We start from the raw sequence: 14,094 nt of genomic DNA, 5'->3' as shown, positions 1-14,094 counted from the left end.
GGGTCCAGCGACCGTTGGAGCCGCCGCTCGCTGCGGCGCCGCCGCGAGGCGTCGGTGCTGGCTGCCCTGCTCCTCCACTGCTTGCCAGGCGCCTGCACTCGCCTCAACAACGTCCCTGCCATCGCGGCCACTCCTGAGCGCCTCTGCAGGCGCCTGTGGCGGTGGCGGGGGTGGCGGCGGTGGCGTCCGAGGCAGCACGTGCTCAGGGGCGTCGCCGTCGTCGCTGCCTGCCCCGTGAAACAATGGCTCATCAGTCTCCGGCCCTGGGGCCGGGCGCAGCCCTTCCGCCTGCAGCGACCCTGCTTGCAAGGGCGGTGCAGCAGCGGTGCCCGAGCCGCCGCTGGCGCTATTTGCGCGCTCCGCGTCCCACAGCATCCCTTCGCTGCAGCCGTCGCCGGTGGCGGTGCACCGCCAGGCGTCCACCGTGACCTCCGCGAGCCAAGGTGGCAGCTTCCTGGCAGCTTCCGCAGCTGCATCAGCGGACGCCGCGTGCGCACAGTCGATGCCGAACCACCCAGCATCGCAGCGACAGAAGCCCAGGTCGCAGCGGCCGCGGCCGCTGCATTGATTGGGGCAGAAGCTCTCCCCTGGGTGGTTGCAGCCGGGGCCGCCGGTGCCGTCGAGTTCGCAGCGGCACTCGGGAACCTGGGTGGAGCATGCAGGTGGTACAGCCTCGTGCTTGTGCGGGTGGAATTGCATGGAACGACTGCATGTCAAGGTTCTATGGCAGGGGTTCTGATAAGCTTGTTACCAACAACATGGCTAGCAGAATATTTTATTTTCTGGTAGCAACACTGCAGTTTTGACAGTCTATCGTGTCTGACGCAGCCAACTGACTGCATGGCAAGCCACCACGTGATCGAGGCCCCCACCTTTGGCTCGTCCGCCACACACCACCCCCCAGGGCCGTAGACCTTGTCATAAGCCACGCCCCACGTTGCCCAGTTGCCCAGGCTGCGCCCCTTCCCGTCGTCCGCCAGGTGGCTGCAGGGGTATGGCAGGACGCGCCCCCTCTGCAGGGGGGGCGCGCCGGGAGGGCTGCCGTCGGGCGCCGGGATGCGCCCGTGCTTGGCGCTGCCGAGTTTTGGGTCGCAGTAGCACGCGGCGATGTCGTCGTCGCATATGCCGGCGCACCTGGCGCGGGCAGTGTGAGTTTTGATGCTGTTTGAGGTCTGGAGCTGGCACTTAGGAGGGGCTGGGGGCGATACTAGATATGCGTTTGACTTTCGATACACAGAGCATTTGAACACATCAACACCCGAGACGCCCTGCACATGCAATTTGACAATGGCGCAAAACGTGCTGCTGCCCGATGCCGAGTCTGTTGGCGCCGAGCGTCCAGCGGCAAGCAGGCCCCGCTGCGCTGGCCAGCGCCTGCCTGGAGAAGGTCGAGCCCGGCGCCCCCCAGTCTCGGTCCCGCTTGTCGCCGCCAATGTGGCTGTTGGGCTTGCTGCTGTTGCGCGGCGTGCGGTAGCCCCGGGTGCAGGGCCGCTTCTGCGGGTCGGCGCATGCTGGCCCGCCCCAGCCTGCGGGCGGCGGCGGTGGAGCGCCGGAGCTCAGTGGGGCGGCCTGCGGTTGCATTCGCGTAGGCAGCATGCGCACTGCACTGCAATTCGCATGTTCGGCAGTGCTGGATTTACAAGTCGGCCAAATTGGAACATCCATGATGTGCCATACGATGCCTGGCACCTGCCGGGCAGTCGCAGCGCCCAATGTCGCTGTGGCACACGCCGACGCCGCTGCAGGCACCCGGGCATGTCGCCGTATGTATGGGGGGCTGCTTGTAGGGCACCAGCGGCTGCGTGAAGTAGCCGCCGCACCAGCTGCCGCTCGTGCCGATACAACGAACGTCGTGCGAATGCGCATATGGGTGCGTGTGCGGGTGATGCGGGTGATGCGGAGGCTGCCGCTTCGCGCTCTGGCCGCTTTCGATGTCGGCGCGTGCCGTTCCAGCTGCGATCGCTGCAGGAGATGGCCCTGTCGCGCGACATGAGACACTTATTACAGAAACAGTCACGCACAGCAGGACTCGAAAATTCATTGGACGAGAACGGTTATGCCATTTTGGACGCCTAGATCGCGGCCATCACGGGTGATCGGTGATATGAGCGCATCAAAGCACAGCAACTGCACGACCAGGTTGTCGCCGGGTTGTATCACCCGGCAGGTTGAGCCACCTGGCAGATTGGACACTGTGGTTTGAATCGGCAGAGCTGCCAGCTCTGGCGTTGTTGCTGTTGATCCATGTGACGTGAGCTCTGCTGCTTGCAAGGATGCACATAGGTCCACCATCCCAGGTGCATGCATCGTACCAGAAGCAGTACCCACACATGTGCCATCGCACCTACATGTGTTGTGTGATACTTGTCCTGCCAGACGGGCATCCAAGGCCCACACTCGGGTAAGTTGAAGAATTTGTACTGCAGGTCGCAATGCCCTCGTGTCCCTGCATGTGCCCACCAGGCCCTTGCCCACGCCAAATCGGCTGAGTGAGGTCGTTACATGCAAGTCTGACTGATTCACGTTGCGTACGTTCACGGGCAACTGTGACCATGCGAGCGCCAGTGTTTGCCAGTGGGTCACGATGTGTGTCTCTGCCTATGCATTGCAATCGCAAGATGCAAACCTGCGCGCCTGCGCATGCCGTGCAGCAGCGGGCGCTGCGCACCGCCAGCTGGCGGCTGCAGTGCGCAGGCTCAAGGGGCGCTGGCGTAAATGCTGCGGCGCAGCTGCTGCCGATCAAGCGCTCACGGGCGCCGCGGATCACCGGCCGCGCATCTCCTTGACGGCGGCGAGCGTCTCCTCCCTCTGCAAGGGGTGGGGGTGCGAGGACAGCTGCTCAGGCCAAAGAGCAGCATGGCGACAAGATCCTGCTGACCAATATGTTTGCAGTCACTTGGACGCAATTGCAAATACTGCATCACGCAGGGCAGCGCCTCGATGAAAAGCCGAGGGCTGTGCAACCTGCAAACAAGCCATGCAATGGGAGTCGGCCTGCCGCCCCGCGGCTCACCTTGGCCGCGTTGGGCTCGAAGACGTACTTGATGAGGGACTCTCGGATGGGCAGCAGCTCAGGGAACTCGCCCTCGATCTGGCAGCGGCAGGCGCGGGGCGCAGGCGGCGGAAGGCGGGTGCGGCAATCCACGCGCGAACCGACGCGGCTCGAAGGAGGGGCCACGAGGCTGGCGGGAAAGCGCCCAGCAAAGGATGCATCAGGGGTGAGCACCGGCGGACCCGTTGCGGGCACGCACACAGCTTACCCGGGCTGTGTCGAGGAGGTTGTTGGAGCGCGGCGCCACGATGACCTTGGCCTGCTCCTCGACCGTGAAGTTTGACCAGGTGAACTCCGGGTCAATGTAGTCCTTGTACAGCTGCAGAATCTGGAGTCAGGTGCACAGGCGTGGGGCATGGAGTCAAGAGCGTGTCACATGAAACCGCCTCGTGGGGGGTTGTTGCTGGTTGGCTCATCAATGTTTTGCACAGGCGCCAGCTTCTAAATGGGGTGTGTGGAGGCCAGCTGGCTGCCGCCCCTTTCAACCGACTCTCTTTCCACCAACCCGCCGCACCACACCTCGTTGTGGCTGATGGCCCCGGGGTTGGTGAAGTTCATAATGCCCGTCAGCTTGCGCTTGGCCTGCAAGGGGTACACATGACGTTATGCGGCCATGACAATCGGCCAGAATAATCCCCGGCAGCCCAAGCAAATTCATAGCCCAAGCAAAGTGCTGGCCCAAGTGTCGCAGGGTCACAAGGGCAGGCGATCAACACATAGCGCGACGTGCGGCAGAGCAGCCTGGCATCTGCAGCGACGTTTCAAGGCAGACCCCCACCATCTCAATGGAGAGCGGCAGCAGCTCCGGCAGCACCGTCATTGAGTTGGGGATGTCAATGACCTTGTCATACTTGATGATCTGCAGTAGGAGTGTGCAATTTGCATCGTGGGCAACAGAGTTTGATCTGGCAATTCCCGAGCAAGATTCCTTGTTAAGTGACCACTGCCGCTGAAGCTGCCACCAAGCGCAATCAGCGCGCACAAATCAGCAGTCACACATGCATCAGGTGTTCCTTGACATCACCCAGGCCGCCTCTACACACTGCAGCCCCCCCTGCCCCCCTTTTCATGCCGCTCCCGTCATCAGAACTGATGGCGCGCCTTGGTGATGAAGTTACGGGGGTAGGTCAGGTCGGCCACGATGGGCATGCGCACGCGCAGCGTCAGCACGTTGGGGAACTCCCGGATCAGCGACTCGGTCATGGCCTTTGTGGTTGGAGGGCAGAAGACAGCGGGGGAGGGGTAACAACAAGAGTTTGATTGAGGTGGCAGCCTGGGCCAGATGCCTCCCAATGGCGACTCACACTCGGTCACAGCGGCTGCTTCTAACAGTGATGCACACATGCATGGCGTTGCCGGTGCGCCGATACATCCAGCTGCTGCAAATACACGTCGGCCTCCACAGCCTGCGGTCGCCGCGGTGCTATGGCAGCCGCAAATCGCGTCGGCTGACACTAGCGGCAACCTGTGGTATCCACGGAAACGCACGCTGTTGCGCGTCCGCCGCGGGCGACCAACCGAAGCCGCCTGTCTACAATGGCAGACTGGGGGCGCGGGCCCACCTTGACGTAGCTGTAGTATGAGCCAGTGAAGTTGGGCTTGTCGCTCTCCTTGAAGCCCTTGCCGCTGCCCTGGGGGAAGACGTCGTCGTAGTGGAAGATGCAGCCAGTGCCTTGGGATGATGGGTGCGGGTGCAGAACGAGGTCAATATGTGCGTGCGTGTTGAAACCTTTATGCACGCCGGGAGGTCATGCGAAGGTGGAGGGACACTGTCGCAGGCGGCTCGGCCTACACTTTGCCCCATTAAACTTCACCCCTGACGGCAACTTCGTCCTGCAGCACCTCATGCCCCCACTGCCCGCCGCACGGCCCGCCCCGCAAAGCGCACCATAGTAGGTCATGTGGATGCCCCTCTCCAGGCAGACATCCGCCAGGGTGATGCAGCCCAGCAGGTTGGAGCGGATGGTCTCCAGCTAGAGGGGCACAGGGATGGCGTAGGGCGGGATGGGATCAGCCCCCAGCCGGCCGCCATCTCGACTGCCGTTGCACCTGCTTACTGCATGCCAAACAAACGCCATGGCGACGTGCCGGGCAGGTTTTGCGGCTGGGCGCGGTGTCCGAGGCATGGAGCCCGGCCTCTGCGCTCGCTGCATGTTGGCGCGACAGTGCTGGTGCACCTACCCACCTTGTGGGTCTCGCACCAGTCCACATTGGGGCGCCCGGTTACGCCCGCGGCGTTGAGCACATGGGTGGGCTTCACCTGTGTTGAAAAAGCGCGTGCTTGACCTCAGTCCCTCGGCCACTGCGCAGGGCCGTTCGCCGCAGCTGGAGTTGGTAATGCCGTCCAGGCTCTCGCATACGTCACCAAGCGGTTGGACTGTGACGCAGACGCGACAGACAACACTGCCAGGTAGCACACATACCCGCTCAAGCTCTGCGATCACGCCAGAACGGTCCTCCAGGCGTGCGTTGGCGAACTGAAAGTTTGCGCCCTGCTGCTTCAGCAGGTCGCCGACGAGGCCGCCGATCCAGCCGCTCTTCCCAAAGATCAGGAAGACCTGAGTTTTTTGAAAGTGAGCAAGGTTACAAGGCGTTTCGGGTTGGCCCCTCGTGCCAGTGGCCACTATACTGCACCGGAGGCATAGCAGCAGAAGTACCAGACACCCGCGGCCACCGCGTCCCCTGCGCGCTCGGCATCGTTATCCGTCCATGGATAATAGCAAGATGACCTTTCAGATGTTTACCGAACCGCGATGATCCATGCGGCCGCTCTACAGAACGGCGCGGAAGCCCGGCAAAGATCAGGTCCTTTGATAGCAGCTCACCGGCTCAGAGCTGCTGCCATTAGTCTCCACCATCTTTCAGTGGGCCTGCGAGATACTTGTAAGGAAGGACTGCCTACTGGACGGTGCGTTCGCCAACAAGACGAAGCAGGGATCAAGGCAAGGGGTGGACGCGACACAAGGGATGTCGAAAATATATGTGGATGGACAGAGCATTGTCACTGCTGCAGGCAACAGCAGGCGGATGATGAATGCAGAGGCACTACTTGTCATAGAGAATGCAGCAGCAGCTGCTGGTGCTGCGGCTTGGGGGTGCACGCTTGGGGTGCACGCTTGGGGGCGCATCAGGAGCGGTGTCATGAGCGATTCCGTCTTTCATTTCTAAGCTACGATTGTATTGCAGCCCGCACAACGCCTCCGATCAATCCCATTCAAGCGCAACTTGACCAGACAAATGCGTTACTTCTGGACTATGTGTGCTGGTCACACCCTCCTCCGCAGCCGCTCTCATTAAGCAAGACTGCAGCAATCCGGCATTCATGAAGCCTGTCCAAAACTCGCCAGGTATGTACAAGCGCACAGAGGTAGCTCTGGTCGCAGGGTGAAGGGGAGTTGACTGGGTGGGCGTCGCTCAAGGGCCAAGAAGGGGCGCTGGCGACGACACGCGACATGATACGGTACTAAGGTGGACACGGAACCGACATATAGCAGATAGCAGACCACAGCTGGTAGCCAAACGACCACCAGCTGCAAAAGCTCACTCAAATTGTTGCGCGCCATCAGGCACGCAGGAGACGAGGCCGCCGAGCACGAAAGAGAGCGAGGTGTGCGCGGGGCATCGGGGGCGGCGGAGCAAAGCCTGCCCCATAGCAAATGCGCCTTCGGCGCCCGTGCTGCTGACGCCCAGCGTGCCTGCGGCGCCTACTCTCTGACTACCTCTCGCACCGGCTCAAGGGGATTTATATGGTGATGCCCTCTGCGTGTCGGCAGCGGGACGAGCTCTGCCCGACCTGGAAGAGTCGGTGCAGCAAGGGGGCCAGTGCGCGCTGCGGGGGCGTGCGTGCAGCAAGGACGCACCATCCCCGAATGGCGCAGAGGTGAAGGCAGAATAGAAGACGCCTCGCCGCATGGGCCGCACCCCTCACAGGGGCGCAGCCCACCAGCAGTGGACCAAAGACATAAGGTTCGAGCAAGCTGCTGCCTGGAAACAGAATAAAGACGGATGCAAGCGCTCGGGCACACGGTGCAGGCCCCACTCGTAACCCTCTTCTCGGCCATAACCCTCCTCCCCCACAGGACTTGCTGCCGCCTGGTAGATTGGGTCAAGCTTGGCGCCCTTCCACGCGCATCAGCCGCCAGGCCTGTGCACCCATACTGGCTGCAGACAGTATGGGGCCGTGCGGCGTGTGCTAGTCCCAAGCTCGCAGGCGGTGCGCCGCGCCGCCGTCTCAACCCATGGCGTAAGAGGGCTGGTTGAGGTTGATGACCGTGGACTTGGTCTTGACCATCATGGCCAGGCTGTTGCGGATGCCCTGGCTGCCGATGCCGCTCTCGCGGAAGCCCTGGAAAGGGAAGTGGTCTGGGCCGCGCGCTGGCGCCGCGTTGATCTGCGGGCAGATGCAGGCGCGATTTGGTTGAAGGGGAGAGCGGGGGTTGAGTGCAAGCTGGCCCGGCTGGGCGTATAGCAGAGCGCAATGCTCAGGGCCTTGGGCGCGGAGGCTTGTGAGGAGGCTGGCAGACAGGTGTCAATGCGGGGCAGCGACGTGGCTGCAGAACCGCCCACAACAGGGACCTTGGCATGCAGACCGCATTCTGTCAGTCCCTCTGCACCTGCACTGTGCCCGTCTCCATGGCGTCGCTGATGGCAATGGCCTGGTTGATGTCCTGCGTGAACACACAGCCCTGGGGGACAAAGGCAACAAGGGGGGCAAGGAGGTGGAACAGTAAAGCGGCAAGGTAGTTGGGACCGTTGATCGGTAGCCAGGAGCAGCTCAAGTTCGATGTAGCATTATTAATTTGAGCTAGCAACCTGGAAAACGGCCCACGTGCGCCAGCTGCTGGGCAGCTGCTAGTCGCTTTACAAAAACCCGAGGAGTCGCCACACCTCAGCGGCGCACTGCGTACCTGCAGGCCGAACTTGCTGGCGTTGCAGTGGTCGATGGCCTGCTGGACCGTGTCGACGCGCACGATGGGCAGCACGGGGCCAAAGGGCTCCTCCCAGGCGATGCGCATCTCAGGCGTCACGTCGTCCAGCAGGGTGGGCCAGATCAGGTTGCCCTCCCTGTTCAAGGGGTCGGCAAGGAGGGGCGCCGGGGAGTGACGAGAATGGCGGGCGTTGGCGCTCAACGACCATTAAGCCGAGCACGTCCGAGCGCATCAGACATGAGGCAGCAGGCAAAGGCAGCTGGTGCGGCAAGTCTCAAGGACGCCTTGGATTCGCAGCACTGGACTGTGCCACGTCGCCCGCTTGCACGCGCCGCCATTTCACAAGCCCGTTTATCTGATCAGCAAAGAGCCTCTAGGTCCAGTGCAAAAGCCGTCCCGCACCTCTTGTAGGGCGTGAGGAACTTGGCCCCCTTGTGCCGCGCGTCCTCCACCAGGCCCTCTATGAAATTGGCGCTGCTCTCGCTGACGACGGGCGTGATGTCGGCGTCGTCCTCGGGGGCGCCGACGCGCAGCTTCGCCACGCCGGCGGCGACCTGGGGGGCAGGTCGCGGCAGCGCGGGTGGTGCGGAGGGCGTGCGGTGATGAGCGGCCTGCGCACAGCTGCTTAACTTCTCTCAGCCGTGTCCGCGGACCGAAGGCTGTGAGCAGAACTCACCGCCCCTGGAGTGGCCCCTGAACGGCTTGCGAAACGCCACGAGAGTCAAACAAGCAACGTTTGACCTGCGCCGCGCACCTTGGCCACGAGGTCGTCCGCGACGTCCTTGTGCACCAGCACCAGCTTGACGGCGGTGCAGCGCTGGCCGCTGTACGAGAAGCCGCCCTTGATCACCGCCTTGGCCGCCAGGCCGATGTCCGCGTCGCTGCGGGCCGGGGGTGGGGGTGGGGTTGATGGGGGTGAGGGTGAGGGTGTGGATGTGGGGGTGAGTGTGAGGGCGCGATGATGGAGGACAGAGGGGGTTCAGGCGAGGTGAGGCGAGCAGCTGCGCGGGGACCGTAAAGGCACCGCAATCACACGGGGCGCTGCCATTTGGTGGGCACAGCAATTATGGGAAGGCAGCAATCTCCGTCCAGCCGTGCCCCCTTCAACCGAGCCGGCCGCTCCCCTACGCACGGTCCAAAGAGTCCGCACAGAGACAAGAGCGGGCCCCCAGTCGCAGCCAGGCATCTGTCCGCTCTCCCCCTTGCCTCAAGCTGACCTGCAGATGATGCAGGCGTCCTTCCCGCCGAGCTCCATCTGCAGCGGCACCATCCCCGCCTTGCGCGCGATGGAGACGCCCGTGTCGCCGCCAGTGAACGAGATGCAGTCGACGCCCGCATGCTGCGTCAGGTAGTCCCCGATTTCGGAGCCCTGGCAAGGGAATTGACGGCGGAGGGCACATTTCATCAGGTACATGTCGACAGCGGTCTTGATTGCCGTTCATTGGGTGAGACACGATTTGCGCCGTCTCCGCACGACGCCAGATAGCCCCTGCAACAAGGGCCCCGCTGCCAAAGTCCGCTCCAACTGCTGAGGGCGCACCTTGCCAGTGACCATGTTGACAAGCCCCTTGGGCAGCCCCGCCGCCGCAAAGCACTGCACCATGTGCACGCCCGCGGCCGCGCCCTGCGACGGCGGCTTGAGCACGACCGCGTTGCCGGCCATGAGGGCGGGCGCCAGCTTGGAGACGGCGAGGTTCACCGGGTAGTTGAAGGGCGGGATCGCTAGCACCACGCCGAGGGGCACCTGCGGCCGCGGGCAACGGCGGGCGAGACGCGATGCAAGGTGATAGCTTGCGGCTCAGAAAGCATCTACAACGAGCACAGCCGGCGGCCACTGCGTCCTGCCCGAGCAAAGCCCCAGTGCCGCTGAAAACGGAGCCCCAGCGCCACTGGTTTGTTGTACTGGTTGGCCTGGCCAGCCGACGCTGCTGCCGCCTCTCCCCTGCGCGCCTGCTCCATCCTTCACCTCACCTTGGACACCAGGCACAGCTTGTTTCGCGTCTGCCCTGGGAACGAGTCGCTGTTCAGCAGCTCTCCCTGGCCGAGGGAGCGCAGGCCCTCCTCTGCTGTGTAATCAATAAGATCAGCCGACCTGCCGCAGACGATGTAGTGTGAGAGCAGGTGGCAGCTTACTTCGCAGCACACCGCGTGCGTGACCAAATGCTCCGGGATTAGGATGGTGGTGGCGCAGTGCCTCATGCAGGTTCATAATGGCTGGGCTGCCGAGCTAGTGCCAGCGGCCCCGCCCGGACAACCAGCCGCCATACAACACGATTGCATCGCCAAACGACTGTTTCGCCGTGCCAGAGGAGCTCAACCATCCGCTGAGCAGCTGCCAGTGGTAATAGGATGCACGCGGCATGGTGCATGCATGGCTGCTGCACGCGCCGTGTCTCCCAGCTACCTCCTCTTACGCTAATACCGCTGTGCAACCAAGCGCCTGCTCACACCTGATGACTTCACTCAGGCTGTCCTTGCGGGGCTTGGCGATCTCTTTCACCAGGCAGTCCGCAATTGGCTGCGCATGCTCCCGCATGACGGCGGCGACACGATGCAGCACCTCAGCTCGCTCGCACAGGGGCGTCTTTGCCCATGCCTTCTGTGCCTCCTTTGCAGCTGCAAATGCGCTGTCAACCTCCTGTTGGGTGCATGCCTGCGATGGCACATAAAGGCTGTCAGGTCTTGCTGGAACAAGAAAGGCTGTCGCTGACCACACGGCAATTGCGGTGTGCAGCAAGCATTGCAGCAGGCGCAGCATGCAGGCAATGCAAGCGGCAGAGGTCTGTCGCTGATGCAAGTGTGGGTAGGCCACAGACCCTTCAGCCGTCCCCCAGCTAGCAGTCTCCCAATTGTCACACACCTGCACCTCAAACTCCTTCTGGCGCGTGGACGGGTTGAGCACAGCGACGGTCTTGGCGCTCGTAGACTCGAGCCACTCGCCGGCGCAGTACCATTTGAAGGCGCCTGTAGAGGTCTTAATCTCGCTGTAAAAGTCCTCTGTCATCTTGACGATGCAGCCGCAAGCAACACCGCCGCGCTTTTAGATCGCGTGTACGAGCTCCGTCTGCGAGAATGGGAAATGGAATTACGTGTTTCAAGAGCAATTGGATGCATGAGTGGGGGTAGCAAGCAGGATTGTGACCACGGCACCCGCGGGTCACCCACCGCAACGCTTGTAACGAGAAGTCTTATGTGAAGCGAAGCCATCATAGGTGTCTCGAGATGAAACTACTGTGGTAAATGTGTTAGTAGTGATCGTCCACAGCGGCCGTGCTGTCTGGTACACAGGAGGCCGCCCACTGCCCCCGCCATGCGGCGTGCCAGAGCTCTCGACCCCGTGTGTGAGCCAAGATGCCATATGACAGATGATTTTGAGCATGTAAAATACGTTTGTGGTGGTCTGAAGGGCCGGGGCTTGCTGGACGACAGCGGAGTGCCCACCTGTATTGTCAGTCTGAACCAAGACACCTTTCATAGGGGGTGGCGCCGCTTCTTCTTGGCAAATGCTTCTCCTTGCGAGAGCTGTTGATAAGGCAGAACTGACATCATCTATACATATCTGATTGTAGTTTGAGAAGGACTGCTGATGCACAAATCAACAGCCGACTGTTGCTTGATGTGGCGGCGGTCTTTGTCGTGCATCATCCACTCCCCTAAAATTGGGTCACAATGAAGGGCATGCATGATTGGCTAGGCGCGCTTCTTGGAAAACAGCTGCAATCAAGCGATGCGTTGAGTGTCTCAACTAGAACTGTCACAACATGGCATCCAGATTGCCTGAGCCTCGAGAGCCCTACGGTGGGCTTCACTGGTGATCCAAGCCAAGGGAGTGCTGAATGGCAGATTCCCTGCAGCGGTGAAGGCAGGACTGAAGCACAGCGTGAACGGATGTGGCTTGGCGGCGGTTGTGGCGGATAAATGCACAATGGCAGCAGCAGTCGGTCTGCCCCTGGACCGCGCTGCTTTCCGCAGTCCTACGACATCCAATGCGCAAGCCCCTGAGGTTGTGGAGGTCAGATGAGCACATGCAGTGGTGCATCTCAGCTACAAATGCGCCGCCCTGAAGCGCCGAGATGATGTGACAAGCAGCCGATCAGCCTCAGCACAAATTTTACACAGTGCATGAAGTGCAGCGCAGATGCAAGCGGCTTCCATGAGAACTGGAAGAGTCCGCTGCGTACTTGCGTTGCCACTCCCTACTGGCGGTCTTTGGCGGTCAACGGAGCTCAGAGGTCGCTGCGGCACACGGCATTGCATCGGTGCCGCACTGGTGAGGATGGTGACGAGATGCCATTGGCTTATGATAAGCTCAGTGTCTCAGCAGGTATCTCCTGAGCACATGCAGAGATGAGCCAGTCACCAGAGCAGCGGCGAGGAGTGGCACAAGACTGCGAATAATCTGGTGTGCCGAGCGAAGCGCACACCGCATGGTGTGGATCGCCGACTATGCTGCTGAGGACGTGTTATGTTTTCATCGCGTTCAGCTCAGTTGACAGTTGGTCCTCAAAGCGCGCGCACGGGCCAACCAGTACCAGCTCAGTGTTCGGCTGTTCCAAGCAACAGCAGGTGCCCTTATGTGACATTTGAATGAAACTAGAACTCTCTATAGGCGTGATCTGGCTCCTAGGCTGGCTGGGCGCCTGATTTTTTGGGCAACAGACTGGGTCCAGGCGCCCTGACCGCTGCTTCGGCATAGTTCACAGGCTTATATGAAGCTCTTCGGGTGGGGTAGCGACACCACGCAGCTGCCGCCCGACCGGCTGCGCGTCTCGCAGCTGGCCTGCGGTGTCGGGTGCCTGCAGGCAGCGTCAGGCATCCCCCTCGCGTCCGACTGCTGCGCTTACGAGCCCACCCAAAGGCTTCTTGCGGTGAGGCACCACAAGGAGCAACGATCAGCACGCCGGCGGTGCCGACAGGGGCGCGTGGAGGAGTGGTTGACCTTGCTGCAATGCGCAGTGAGCCCTGCTGTCGCGTCGCCCGGGACAGCAGGGCGCACACCCTTGCTGCAGCTGGTACTCGGTGTGCCGACCCGCATGTGGGACCCCGTGCTTACAGGTCAGCACTACAGATGGCCGGGTCAAGATCTTCGGCCGCGAGGGCGTCGAGCGCACGCTGCGCTGCGGCAGCGGCGCGCCCCACCCCGCGGCGAGGCAGCTGCTGTTCCTGGTTAACCGGGGCGCGGTCCTGCGGGTGGACGAGGTAGGAATCAACCGCGGGCAGTCGTGTGTGCTTGAGGCGGTGGGGTCAGGCGGCACAGAGCTGCCGCAGCGGCGGCTTGGAGCACTCTAGTTGCCTCAGCCCGAGTGTAAGTGCGCCCCAGCGGCTGTGAGGGCTGGGCGATGGCAGGGGCGTACGTGTTGCCCGGCAACCCCCATGAGACGCTCCACAAAGGCGGCAGAGGCTCACAGGTAGGAGCCTGAGCCAAGCCCCCGCCCGCTGCTCATTGATGCGCGCCCCTCGCACAGGCGGGGCGGCTGCAGCTGTGGGCGATCGAGCCCGACGCCGTCGGCGCCGGCGACGCCGCCGCCGCGGGCGCGGCGGCGGGTGCAGGGGCGCCACTGCAGCAGCTGGAGCTGGGCGGGGGTGACGCGGTCACGTTTGCAGCGGCGATGCAGCGGGAGCCGTTCCTGCTACTCGGGTGCCGCAGCGGCGCGGTGCGCGTGGCGCAGATGGTCAACGCGTCCGGCTCGGGCGTGACGGCGGCGCGGCAAGTGCGGGGGCTCAAGCTCACGTCGTATAGCAGTGAGTTTTGACCGGGGATTATTGGAATAGCAGGTGGGGCAGCGTGTTTGTCATCCTTCTTGCTAGGAGGAGGGCTGAATCGAAACATGTTTTGTTGACAGAGCTGGGGGGCCACTCGCCGCTGACGACCTGCCGTGACTCTTTTTCGTGCCGTTTCCAGTACCTGCAAAGAAGCTGGAGGCCAGCGGAGAGGTGACCTTCCTGGCAGCTTCCTCCCGCCCGCCCGTCCACCTCCTGCTGGCAGTGCACAGCGGCGGGGGGGCGGCGGTCTGGGACATGCGCGCACAGCAGCTGGTCGCCGTCGTGCCGGGCAGCGCTGGCGGCGCCGCGGCGGCCGCCGCCAGCGCGCCGCGCGCAGGGTCGCCGGGCGGC

General features: G+C 62.6%; 3 protein-coding genes across 3 annotated transcripts; 1 reads left to right on the top strand and 2 right to left on the bottom strand.

Moving 5' to 3' along the window:
* Positions 1-2,763: 2,763 nt before the first annotated feature.
* MNEG_5872 (putative rhamnose biosynthetic enzyme 1) lies at positions 2,764-5,910 on the bottom strand (the record flags this gene model as incomplete). The annotated part of the gene is made up of 11 exons (XM_014045653.1): positions 2,764-2,808; positions 3,014-3,091; positions 3,261-3,380; positions 3,572-3,634; positions 3,831-3,911; positions 4,154-4,258; positions 4,615-4,724; positions 4,941-5,025; positions 5,238-5,312; positions 5,476-5,610; positions 5,878-5,910. 11 exons carry the CDS (start codon positions 5,908-5,910, stop codon positions 2,764-2,766), a joined length of 930 nt encoding a protein of 309 aa, XP_013901107.1.
* Positions 5,911-7,283: 1,373 nt separating this feature from the next.
* MNEG_5871 (glyceraldehyde 3-phosphate dehydrogenase, nonphosphorylating) lies at positions 7,284-10,984 on the bottom strand (the record flags this gene model as incomplete). The annotated part of the gene is made up of 10 exons (XM_014045652.1): positions 7,284-7,442; positions 7,666-7,737; positions 7,960-8,116; positions 8,383-8,534; positions 8,735-8,861; positions 9,198-9,349; positions 9,521-9,724; positions 9,952-10,072; positions 10,431-10,618; positions 10,841-10,984. 10 exons carry the CDS (start codon positions 10,982-10,984, stop codon positions 7,284-7,286), a joined length of 1,476 nt encoding a protein of 491 aa, XP_013901106.1.
* A 1,705-nt stretch (positions 10,985-12,689) lies between these two features.
* MNEG_5870 (hypothetical protein) lies at positions 12,690-13,722 on the top strand (the record flags this gene model as incomplete). Its single annotated transcript, XM_014045651.1, has 3 exons — positions 12,690-12,848; positions 13,036-13,179; positions 13,446-13,722. Coding segments are annotated over 3 exons (580 nt in total), but the record flags the coding sequence as incomplete, so codon positions are not given.
* Between the last annotated feature and the right edge of the window lie 372 nt (positions 13,723-14,094).

The sequence above is a fragment of the Monoraphidium neglectum genome (assembly GCF_000611645.1).
Source record: "Monoraphidium neglectum strain SAG 48.87 unplaced genomic scaffold scaffold00906, whole genome shotgun sequence".
NCBI classification, from domain to species: Eukaryota; Viridiplantae; Chlorophyta; class Chlorophyceae; order Sphaeropleales; family Selenastraceae; genus Monoraphidium; species Monoraphidium neglectum.
This window is presented reverse-complemented; position numbering and strand designations above follow the sequence as displayed.